This window comes from Capsicum annuum, chromosome 9 (genome assembly GCF_002878395.1).
Source record: "Capsicum annuum cultivar UCD-10X-F1 chromosome 9, UCD10Xv1.1, whole genome shotgun sequence".
Lineage (NCBI taxonomy): Eukaryota > Viridiplantae > Streptophyta > Magnoliopsida > Solanales > Solanaceae > Capsicum > Capsicum annuum.
In genome coordinates this window covers 202,325,503-202,338,755 of record NC_061119.1, presented here as the reverse complement: position 1 = coordinate 202,338,755, position 13,253 = coordinate 202,325,503, and the positions used below count along the sequence as shown (strand labels likewise).

Sequence of the window (13,253 nt, the reverse complement as noted above, 5' to 3'; positions counted from 1 at the left end):
ACACTAAATGCATACTACTTTAGAAAACATATACACATGTATACATTAAATATATACTAGTTTAGAGTCTATAGAAAATATATACACATATATACGTACAATATAATATATATACTACTTAAAATACTACTTGAAACAATATACATACAACATATATACACTTTATATATACAATTTTAGAAAGCATATACACATGTACACATTAAATATATACTAGTTTAGAGTCTATAGAAAATATATATGGAAAAATTACCAAAATATACAACATAAGTTTCTAAACTTCTAAAAATCCCCCTACTTCTAAAAAATTACTTAAATCCCAACATTTCATAATTTTTGGTAAAGTTGAGATACAAGTTAAAACACCCAACTACAAAGCCGATTCTTTACCAAAAATAACCCACTTCTCCCTCTCTGTACGTCGTAATTTGTGGAGCGGTTTCTATCCAACTTCTTCATTCAATTCAAAACTTTAAAGAAAGGTAATTTCCCTCCCTAAAATCCGCTTCAATTTCTTCTAATCGTTTTTACATTTTTTTTTCAAAAATTTTATTTTGCACCTAAGTTTACAAAGTAAAATTTGGGTGATTTGATTTCTTCGATTAATTATTTTTTAGGCTTCATTGTTTGAATTGCCATTATGAATAGAGATTGGACACCTTCTTTAGTCTTGGGGTTTCTCAATTAGAAAGTATCAAAGAATCTCATGAAGTTGTTAACTCCGTTCCCAAAAATTTTGATTATGAATTTGTTGGCTTTGATGAAAATAGATCAAAGCATAGAAACAATCCCCAAATTATGAAGAAGTTGCGGTAAAAGCATTCTAAGAAGGACAAGAAAAAATAAAGTGGTTCTAAGAAAAGGGGATCCAACAGTCCTGAAAGTAAAGCTCCCGCCAAGAAAAGAAGAATTGTTGAAGCAATTTCCAGAGATGAACTTTACAAGGTAATTGCATGTTCAGATCTATTGAATGTTAGGCCGAGATACATATTTTGGGTTGCATGATATGTTTAGAATTTCATTGTTTATCTGGTTTTTTGTTGCTTAGTTATTTGTATCTTATGTGTTTTATGTTTTATTGAAATTAATATAACAAAAGATACAAGTTCATAAGTACATAGATACATGTTAAGTGGACGTGTATCTGTGAGTGATTATTAATGCTTTGATTTGTATCTAGTTTTGTTCAATTTTACTTAAAGTCTAAATATAATAGATACATGTTTTTATTTCTAAGATACATGTTGTATTAACTTGTATCTGTGGGTTACTGTTAATGCTTTGATATGTTTCTTGTGTTATTTAAATGGTATTGGAAGTAGAATTACACATGATACATTTTTTCACGCTGAGATACATGTTGTAGAGATTAAAGATACATTTGTATAATCTTATATTTAATGTATTATGTTCTTAGTAATTTTGTAAATATTGTATTGTCTTAGAGTAAACTTGTTGCATCTCAAATAATTTTTTTATTTTTTTTTTGTTTTTAGGGATTGAATTACGTTATTCAGGAAATTCCAACTTGTAACGCCCCGAAAATCTGTTCCGAGACGTCACACGGTGCTTAGGACCACAAGTGATCTCAAGCTAATCCTTCTAATGGCATACTACTAAGCAACTGATTAAATATGAATAAATGACGGAGTTAACTGCGCAAAAACATAGAGAAATGCTGAAATCTATAAAACACAATACTGATACCACTTTTACATTCTAATAAAGTCTGAAGAGAGGGACTGAAATTACAATACTGACTCTAACTGACATCTGTGAAGCCTCTACTATGCTGACTATAAATAGTTGGGAAGCTACTCCAACTATTGCTAATCAATACATATGAATAAGAAAAGACACAACATAAATAAATACAACTGAAGTCCCCGAAGTAGGAGGACTCATCACCTTGCTGGCTGGAATCTGCAACTGTCTGAGTCTAAATGTGCTTACTAGATCTTGTATCTACATTATGAGATAATGTAGCACATAGACATATATGTGGATCAGTACTTTAAGGATGTACTGAGTATATGAGGGTGTATGCATTAAGTCAACAATATCATTACTCTTTATAAAACCATGCATGCTGATATAAATGACTCACAAAGCTTGAATAAATCTGAAATCTATATCTCATAAATCATGAATAATGAAACATGTAGCATAAATCTAATGAGTCATTATACTTATTTCTAAAATCTGTATTCTCCTCTTATTCTCAAAGCTTGTAAGCAAAAGGAATCTTAAAACAATAACTTTCAAAACTTATGCTTTTATCTTGAGGAGGATACGACTTTGGGAATACAAGGACTTGGGAACTTTAGGACTATAAAACTTTGGAGACTTGGAGACTCTGGAAACTTGGGAAATCTTAAAACAATAGTTTTCAAAACATATACATTCATCTTAAGGAGAATATGGGACTTCTTTTGAAACTTAGGGATTATAGAACTTTGGGAGTTTCTTCTAACCAACATAAACAATGTGAGCTTACATGGATTCCAACGTCTTTCTCACGTTGAGGAGAGATGTTCTACCCTTGCCATCAGAATAGAACCTTAACTTTAGTGATCACTATCTTAGTCCATTATGGGCAAATTAGAAACCTATGATGGCACGTAGTTTGGGGCATGAGACCTTGGAATCATACCCAACTCGGTGCTAAATACTAATCCCATACTTAGGCTCAGAACCCTTATAAAATCCACCTTAAAATAGCACAAGGGTTTATAAAGAAAACCAATTATGCTTATCTTTGCTTTAAATCATAAACTGTATGAATAATATGGATTCCTATCTTAGCTTGGTTCAAAGGATCAACTTTCTTTATAAAAATCTGAAAATAGCTAATCATGGGATGCTTAAATCATGATCATTCTTGAAGTTTCAACATACTAACTAAAGCTTAATGACCCATGTTTCAATTTCATATCAAACACCATAAGGCTCATGCTTTACAATACAATTATTCATAATTCAACTTAAAATCTGGAAAAATATGATCATGTGCATAAATATTCAAAGGTAGACATGTAAATCAATATCCAAACCACTTAAAATCTCAAAAATCATGTAATTAGCAACATGGGGTATAAACCCTAACTTTAATTTCATGGAAATCATATCAAAATTCAGAAATTTGTAACTTAAAGTAAGCTTTTGGGCACAAGAACAAAAACATTATTCTTATTCAAACCCCACGTACCTTATTTGGCTTGATTCAATGGAACAAGTTGGCTTTTGAAGCCTTGAGAATGTTCTTGGAGGCTTTTCTTGAAGGTTCTTGAATGGTGATGTTTTGATTCTTGAGTTTTCTTGAAGAAGGATTTGAACCTTGTTCATGAGGGTTGATCTTAAAAGGAACCATAATTTTGATGCTATGGATGAATATGAAGTTGTTTGCTTTGATTTGATGTAATTAGGTGTTAAGAAGGGTGGAAAAGACCCAAAAATCCCTTTAAAAACAACTTTTAATCGCTAAAAGGAGGTGCGGGATGGTTTGGGCGACGACCCATCGCCCGAGGGATGGACCGTCCCTCAAACCATCGCTTTATGTCCAGAAAAAGGGATTACCGCCTCATTTGCGACGGTTTGGGCGATGGTTAGTCGCTGGCACGACGGTCCGTCAGCCTTCCCGTTGCACTTTGGCAGTCCAGATAGCTCACTGTAAAACGTCCATAACTTTTTACCCCGCTAACGGATTTCGGTGAAATTGTTATCATTGGAAAGCTAATTCAATTATATATCTATTGGTGTGTCATGAGATCAGAAATTTATAATGAAAGATATGCTTATTTGAAGTTGACTGTACCAATATCCTTCTCAAAAATTCAATCGGTAAGGAATATTTTGATTCGCCTAATAGCTAGGACATATTTGAGGCCTTAATACACATCAAACTTGATCATAAAACTACCAAATCATTAACATTTATTTCTCACGAGTTTGAAGCTTGGTTCTACTATCGGTTGGAATTCTCGAGGTATTACACAACTTATCCTCTTAGATTTGTAAGTTCGTGCAACTTAAGATTTAAGGATGGAATTAAAGAAGTAGTCGGCCAAGAAGTTTTAGAATTATTTGAGAAGACCATTTTTGGATGTTATCTCAACATACCCCTTTTCAACTATATTGGACAAATAACAAAATGTCTTCTTATGCTCGAGATCAAGCAACCAAATCAAGAAGAAATACATGTGTTTGTTAAAGGCTAGATTCTTAGATTTTCCATTTATGAATATGCTTTGATAACTGGCTTAAACTGTTGTGGTAATGTTGATGATTTCAAATACGAAGATTCTTCTCCGAGTCAGCTAATGAGAATGTATTTTCCCAAATCAACAAATGGAGTTGATAAGGAGGCATTGGTGGACTATTTTCTGAAAGGAAATTTTTAAAACAAAGAGGATGCCTTCAGATGTCAATCCTACACTTCATCCACACCTTCATCTACTCACAACTGAATGCTTTTCCCGTTCCATTTTCTGATTTCAAAATGGTTGAAGATGGAAAATATAAATTTTTTCCTTGGGGTAAAGTATCTTTCTCCAAGTTGATTGCCTTAGTTAGGCAAGAATTTTTCGTGGAGAAGAAGCTTTATAGGTTGGGTGGAATCCCTCAGGTTCTAAATATGTGGATGTTTGAACTATGTTCAAATATTGATACCAAAGTTGCTGTGACGGAGGGTAATAACATACCTCGTATATTGAATTGGAGGGTTGTTGCAGTCCGACCTTAGTATAATCAGTTTATGACTAGATTGTTTATCAAGGTATGATACTGATTGATTTTTTTTTATACATTGCGTTATATTTTTTTTAAAGTTTTTATCGTAATCATTTTTAATGTACAAAATTTTTGTACGTAGTGTTCATATTCCAACATTGTTCCGAATGTGGAGGAGCTGGAAAAACTTGAATTACCGCCAAATAGTTTTGCATCTGATCACCCTGGTACATCTTTGATGCCATCAACTAAAAATCCTGAGCAGAGGAGTTACCAAGTTAATTTACCCTATGTTTCCACAGATCATGATAGTTTTGATGACTTTAGTACGATGCCTCTGTAATTTTTGATGAGGGAGTCGATACACGTATTGGGTACAGTATTTGCACATCCGTCAAAGAGTGAAAAGGATGTTCCTGTAGGAAGAAGATTAGAAAATAAAGAACAAAGTCAGACTCGGGCCTTAAAAGGAAAACAGACGGCAAGTATTTCCATATCAACATCTGTTATAGTATTTTCATAATGAAAATGTTTTTAAATTGTGTTATTTTTTATTCTTAACAAATACTGGGCAATCCAGCAAATGCAGAACAAAAGAGTAAAGAGATTGATGACTCTACACGCACAAACAGGAAAGTGCTTTTGGTTAAAGCGGACTTAGATTCGTTAGAGTCCAATATAAAGACATATGTGAAGACATACGTAAGGCTCTATTTTGTTAACCGGTATAAATTTTTGGTTAGTCTACAATATAACTAATCAACTATGCATATATATTAGATTGATATGAAATTCAGCTATTTGGAGCTTGTGATGAATGACAGATTCACTGATATTTTGAAATCATTACAGTCGAAAAATGAGACTGTTGAGAAGGTAACATAATTTTAAACAACATACATTTAGTAACAAATATATTCAATTTATTCTTGCTACTACTTCATATGTTGAAGGAAAATGTTACAAAAGAAAGCCACAAGGAGGGTCATCATTCAGATGATGTTGCTGATTTTAAAGGCAATAGTGATCCCGTCAGTCCGAATTTTGTCATGGAAAAACTACATAAAATGGAGGTGTTCATGGATACATATTAACCATTTTATAACTCATAGACTATTTGTATATCTTAATGTTTACTAATATTTCATAAGTGTTATCTATTGTTTCATATATTTTATACTAATGTTCTACAACAGTTCCGGCAAGACGGTGATTCCTCCAAAAATATTGTTCATGTTGCGGGTCAAGTTGTGCACACAGTCCAGTGAAAGAAATGACAAATCAGTAGAAATGGAAGAGGATAAAGTTAACCAAGCACCATCACCTTTCACAAGTTGTGAACAACAAGAAAAGGTAATTAACTTTGATTATGTATTTTGTAATTGACATGACCATATTTGCATTTACATTACGATAAAATATTAACTTAGAACTACATGTAATAGGTTTGTGTCTGTCTAGAATTTTATGATATTTTAAAAAAACTTGAGATTTTTAATAAATACTAGCATACATGTCGTTATATATGTAGTTTTTAATATTGTTTATGCTTTGATTTGTATGTAGTGTTGTTTGAACTTTACTGAAAGCCTTATTACAAGAGATACAAATTTATTAGTACCTAGATATATGTTGTGCTAACTTGTATCTGTGACTTACTGTTATTGCTTTGAATTGAATGTAGTGAAATTGCATTGTTATTGAAATTCGTATTACACAAGATACATATTTTTCTTATTAGATACATGTTTTTAACTTATAGATACATTTGTATTATCTTGTATCTAAAGCATGATGTTCTTAGAGTTTTTGTATATATTGTACTGCATTAATGTAAATGTGTTGCATCTCAACTAATTCAATCATTTTTGTTTGTTTTTGTTTTACGTAATTAACTTTCATTAAGTGTTTTGTAATGAACATGATCTTTTTTTTTTAATTTACTTTACGATAAAATGTTGACTAAGACATATATGTAATATGTTTGTGTCTGTCTAATGTTAATCAATGAAAGATACATATTTTTACCTTTTGCATCTAATTTAGAATTTATGTATTTAGTACAGTATTAATAATTTAGTGTAACAATATAATTTAGTAAAAAAAAATTATTGACAGTTATAGAATATTTGTTACTTTTTGAAATCATATTCAGGATGATGGAATTGAGAAACTAAGTGACATTACTGTTGAAGAAATCAAACCGATTAATATTATTTTCCCAGTTCAAGAGCATGAAATGGCATTGACAATTTACAAGCCTCCACCAACAAATCCTGACGAGTATATGATTAGTGACACCGCAATTGTGTCTGCCTTTCCTACACCAATAAAGACTGTGTCGGAAGTTAAAAAGACACCCTCATAACGGAATAGGAAGCCATCAAAGATTTTTCGTTCACCTTTCCTGACCCATTTTGGATCAAGTACAAAAGGAAAGAAATTTTTTTTTCTACAGAGCAGAAAAATTTTTCATTTGAAGGTTATGAGATTAATGGGAATTCACCAAATGTAGAGATGGAAGTTTTTGAAGAATGGATTAAAGAAGGCCTTTACAGGAAACACATGAAAAAGTACGTACACTAATTTCTTATTATAAATTCAAAACTGATATGTTTTTTATTACAATTTATTTTTAAATGTACCATACTGTTATGTTTCAAGAAAGATAAGGACGACCACTACAAGGTTAAATGTTCAAATCTTGATTTTTGTCAGCTTGATTTCGTAGTTGCTTTTCCAAAATTCAAGAACTGGTTCTACCTGATGTATCAACAAACAAGTGCTAGAATGATGAGGTATTTTCATAATGTATATTCAAAATCTAAAAATGTGACGTCTTGAAATAACATTTCCATTGACATATACATTTCGGACATTATGACATGTAACATGTATTAATGTATATAAAATGGTGATTTTTGATTGGCTAAATAAGTTAGATGATATCTTTAATATAAAAATCATGCAAACCAACTTGTTTCTAGCAAATTTGATTATCTGTTGCAGTCTTAATGTTGAATTTTTTCTTCAGTTCTTATCTTGTATAATATACATAATGTAAAAAGTTGTATCGTCATATATTATGATGTATCTAAGTCAAATGTTGATCTTTCATAGCCCATGCAGAAAAAGTTATCACAGACATAAGACAAGAGGATCACCACAGGTTGTAATTTACTGATTCATCCTTACATATAAATTTATGTATGTAAAGAGAGATTGTGATGTCACTTAGTCTTAGTTATGCAGCTTGGGAGATAATAGCTTTTCGGTAAAATTAACTAAGATATTCACAGACTATTCCGAACTCCATGTTATATCCAAAAAAAAAGAAGTCATTATATTCTTAGATGTAGATATTTGTGTTAGTGCTCAATTATGACATAAAGGAAATAAAGTAACATAATTTAAAACATGTGCTATATACATGAGTTTCTATAATTAGCACATATAGAGTAAAAGTTCTCTTATAAATAATTTTCACTAAAATTTGGACTGATAACACACTCACAAAAAAAGAAGATAAGTTACAAGTATGTTATTACAAGTTAAATACATTGATAATGTAAAAATATTTTTACATTATTTGTTTATAAAAGTTAATTTAATCTTAAATCCTTAGATGGAGAGCTCCTGTGCATCCTAAATTCTGCACATGATCAGACAGTAGCTAGACTAACCTCCATTTTGTATTAGATAAATAATAACAAAACATGTATCTTTCTATATTAATATATATCTTGTTCATTATCTGAAGCAATTGTCTATTACCTGCATTAATTACATTAGATACATAAAATATTTAATTTGTACCTCTTTCAGTTTTAATGATTACGGTAGGCTGATGTAACATATATTCCATTTATTTGTAATTTGAACAACATCTGGATGTCAACATGTACTACTTAAGAAAGAAGTACAAGAACAAGAATTTTCCAAGCAAGAGATACACTACCACAAATTACTTTTTCAAAGTATACATCGATAAGGCATATAAGAATTACTATGATGCTGATGCTAGCAAGGAGCTTGCCACACAAGATGCATCTACAAAGACTGATGAGGTTGTTGATATGGAGATGACATTGATTAACACCATCAAGGGATTCATTCCACGCGCAGATCAGCCTTGGCATTTGGTTGATGAGGTCTTTGTGTCAATTAACTGTGATGGTGCCTTCCACTGGATATTGACAGTCAGTGCATTAAAGGATCGATGCATTCGTGTGTACGATTCAATGGACTCTTCACAAAAAAGAATACAAACAAGTGAGATTGAAAAGTTGGCTGTAATGATTCCTACTTACCTTCAGTACAGTAACATTTTTGAGCAAAAGGTGCCAACTAACTGGACTGCACTGACATCCTATAAGGGAAATACCAAACGTGATCCATTTCAAGTGGAATACGTATCTGAGATAGCACAACAAGAAAGTGGAAGTTTGTACATATTACATTACTTTTTGAGATGGTTTCATTAGCTTATAATTTTATATTAGTTTTTCTAATTAAATTTCTAATTTTTATGCAGGGATTGTGGTGTATTTGTAGTTGTATATGCCGAGTATCTGAGCAAGGGATTAGACATTCCATCTTTAGGAATTGATGCTCACTACCATTGTCTGAGATATGCTAGTCTTTTGTGAAAGTACAGATCTATAAAAGCAGAGAATAGATACTTTAGTGAAATGACGATCCACAAAGTCCAAGGATGAAGTTCACACCAAAAGAAATCGATCATGTTTTGCGTATTCAGTAGTTGTTGAGTTTTTGGCTAGTAGACTATTAAAAACGTTGTTGATGATATAAACTTTGATGATGTTAGTAGTGTTTAGACAAGCATACATTAAGTGTTTTTAATGAATAATTACTTCTATTTGCATTAACATTCTAACGCAATGCTAAATAACATAAAGATATATTTATGTTATCGTTATGATATTTTTTCCATGCAATATACAAACATTGTATTGGATACATGTTTTATTGTATTTTTTTAATTTTATGTATACAAAATAAAGAAAGATATATTAAAATATAGGTATTAACCATCACAACATTGTCGTATTATGTATCTATAACAGTTTTTTGTTATAGATAGTTCATGATGTCTCTTACATGCATACCAAATTATATCATAACTTAATAAAACTTAATACCTATTACATTTTATATGTGAAACAAATTATTAGATCTTGTATCTATAACTTTATGTGAAATACATCTTCTCAGATTGTATGTATATATTATAAGGAAACCATTTTACTATATAATCATAGTAACCAATAAATTATTACATTTTTATGTAACTACAACCCTTTTTATTAATCGAAAAAGATGTTTGACTATAACCTGCATAATAAATTCTAGCAGAACTTATATCACTAAATCTTAATAATATTGATAAATTATATTTTACAAATGATACATATTTGTTAAAATTGAATCTATAAATTTAATGGAGATACATACTATAAGAATGTATCTATTTTCAATCATTCACTATGGCAGACTACTAATAGAATGTATAATAACATTGTCAGTTCAATATATCTAAATTTCTATTTTATTTGTCACGACAAAATACACCATCAAAACATATATAACTAAATAACAAATTAACAAAGAATGCTATTTATTTCTGTCAATGTCTTTTTCTAAATTTTATAAGAAACCAAGAATCTCATCAACTAAAATGTCGAACAAAATAGATAAAAAATATCCAGCAACATTCCAAGGAACTATTCAACATTATTCATTAGTCAACTACATTTGTCACTCCTTCTTTTGAAAGAAGTTGCAAGTGCGCCTGTTGTGACCTTCATAACCATATCTCCCGCAACAATTACTGCTCGATGTCATTATTTCACTTCATTTCTTGTGCCTGTTTTTCTTTGGCCTTCCAGGTTGACGTTTGTATTTAGGTGGTAACACAACTTCGTCTATAACTTCTTGTGGCACAATCCATTCTTTCTTATATGGCATTGGAAACATCGATTGGTCATATGTCTTCCTTAATATTTCAGGATAGTAATACTCAGAGCAATAAGGCTTCATATCAACTACATGCTTGTTTTTTAGAACCGTAATTGCGCGTTCACATGTTATCTCATCCAATTGGAATCTCCCGCAACTGAAAGGACTCCTATCAAGACATACTATGTACTTTTTTCCTTCATCGTAAATCGAATAAATATGTGTTGATGACGCACTAACCTACAAGATTAAACATTATATGTTAACACATAGATACATCTTGCTCTTCTTTATAATATATTTGTATCAGTTAAAAAACACTGATGCATTTACTGTTACATTTTATAGAAACGAATTTTTAAAATATATACTACTGTAATATCAAGCAAACATTATATAATATGTAAAAAAAAATTAAACATATAAACTCACCTTAAGCCTTGAAGATCTTGAAGTATTTAGCTAAAGAATTCGTTCGAATCTACTACCCAGTGACGTGTTTGCATAAGATGCTTTTTCTCTATTCTTGCAGTTTCACTTTCCAAATAATTTTCTGGCCTCTTCCAGAAATTCGATTATCAGCAACTCACGTGCTTGCTTCAGCTTACCATTTATACACTCCGCTAGGTTAGAGGTCATCATTCTACCTCTATTGACAGGTGCATACACCCATGTCCATTTTTCAAATCCAGCAACCTCAAGATAAGACTTTACCCTCTGATCAATCTTCCCAACTTGATTCTGAAAAAATTCAAATTCATCTTTACGGTATGCCTTTGCCATAGCATAGTAAATATCACTAAGTCTATCTTTACTCTTTCTGAAGTTTGTGCAAACATTCTTCTACAAGTGCCAAATGCATGCAAGGTGCGACACATTTGGATATACAATGCTGACAGCCTTTATTATGCTTTCATGACGGTAGGACACAACACACATACTGTCGGGATCTCCAAAAGCAATTATGAAATTCTCAAAAAATCAAGTCCACGAATTGTCATTTTCACTATCAACAACACCATACACAAGCGGCAAAATGCATCCTACAATTTTGATAATAAAAATCAATTAGGCTGATACATGTCAACTATTTTTCAACAAAAAAAATACTAATTATTATCAAAATGACAGTACAAAATAACTGTACTTAAAAATAAATATTAATTACCTGCTCCATCAAGAGTGCTTGCGGAAACAAATGTACCTTTATATGCTCCACTCAAATGCGCACCATCAACAACAACTACAGGCCTGCAATACTCAAATCCACTCTTCAGAGGTTGCAATGCAACGAACAAATACATGAATTTATTATCTTCTGCTTTATGCATTTTAATATGTGAACCTGGATATACCGAATTTAACATGTATATATATCTAGCCATTTGTCGATAACCATCCTCAGGTTTCCCCCTTAACATCTCAACCCCATGTTCTTTAGCCCTCCAAGCCTTCTGATAGTTAATGTCCACACCGAAAGTATTTTTAATATCTTCGATTATATCATTTAGAGTGTTTATTCTCTGATAATTGACAAGTTTTAGAGCAGCAAAACCACTAACAAACCCAACTGTAGCTTGAAGTTGAGTAAAAAATCGATCTTTCAACGGGAAAGTGTGCACATCTTGAAAAGTTCTAACTTTAAAAAGTTCAGTCCCCCGCCGACATGATGCTTTAAATGTCCAAACACAATCCTCTGAACGACATCGTAACACATAACTGAATCAATGAAAACAAAACTTCAACTTTTTAACTTGCAGTTACTTTCAAACTGTATATATAGGCATCAATATATTCACCGAGATACGTAATCAGACATCAATATATTCACCAAGATACAAGATGATCAAAATGTATCTTTTATCATAAAGATGTATCTCGACCAAATTAACATAATGTCATGACTAAAACACAACAAGATACATAATCACACATCAATATATGCATTGAGATACAAGATGAGAAAATGTATCTTTTATCATAAAAATGTATCTCAGCCTAATTAACATAACGTCATCACATTTTTGTAAAATGATAAACTTCCAAACGTTACATACAAAATTAGATTAACGTCAAGATTATTAACAATAGCTGATACAAAGAAATCCATAACCTACCTTTTCTTATTCGATCTCTTAGCATAGAAGTTGAAGGAATAATAAATTACAAACCTTGCCATAACAGAAATTAGAGTACCCTTGTCCTTGTAGATTTGCGCAACATTAACATCACTATGTTTGCAGTCAGTAATAATCTTGTTCCCCTTCTGATCTAACAAAGGCAAAGGAGTAGTAGAATTAGATTTGTAACTAATTAATTCCGCACCTCTTTCTGATGGACTCTCCAAACACATTATTGCACCAACATTCCCATCAAACAACATTTCACTAGCAGACTTATCTAATGTAGTGATGATGAGTGGATACGTCCCAAAACCAAGTTTAGTTTTCTTAATCTCGATATACAACTTCACACTCAATTCATTATGAATCAATAACGGACAAGCATTTCCTTCGACAATGTAACACGCTTAAATTTTTTTCCTA

The 13,253-nt window shown here is 31.4% G+C and overlaps 1 protein-coding gene across 1 annotated transcript; it reads right to left on the bottom strand.

Annotated features, from left to right (window-relative positions):
• Positions 1 to 10,602: 10,602 nt before the first annotated feature.
• Positions 10,603 to 11,490, bottom strand: LOC107841214. The gene is made up of 2 exons (XM_016685196.2): positions 11,266 to 11,490; positions 10,603 to 10,947 (listed from the first exon to the last, which is right to left on the bottom strand). Exons 1-2 carry the CDS (start codon positions 11,488 to 11,490, stop codon positions 10,603 to 10,605), a joined length of 570 nt encoding a protein of 189 aa, XP_016540682.2.
• Between the last annotated feature and the right edge of the window lie 1,763 nt (positions 11,491 to 13,253).

Coding starts and splice junctions, on each gene's coding strand:
- LOC107841214 (XM_016685196.2), bottom strand. CDS start 11,490: ATGGCAAAGGCATACCGTAAAGATGAATTTGAATTTTTTCAGAATCAA. Junction 10,948..11,265: donor TAATCGAATTTCTGGAAGAG/GCCAGAAAATTA, acceptor TTAATCTTGTAG/GTTAGTGCGTCATCAACACA.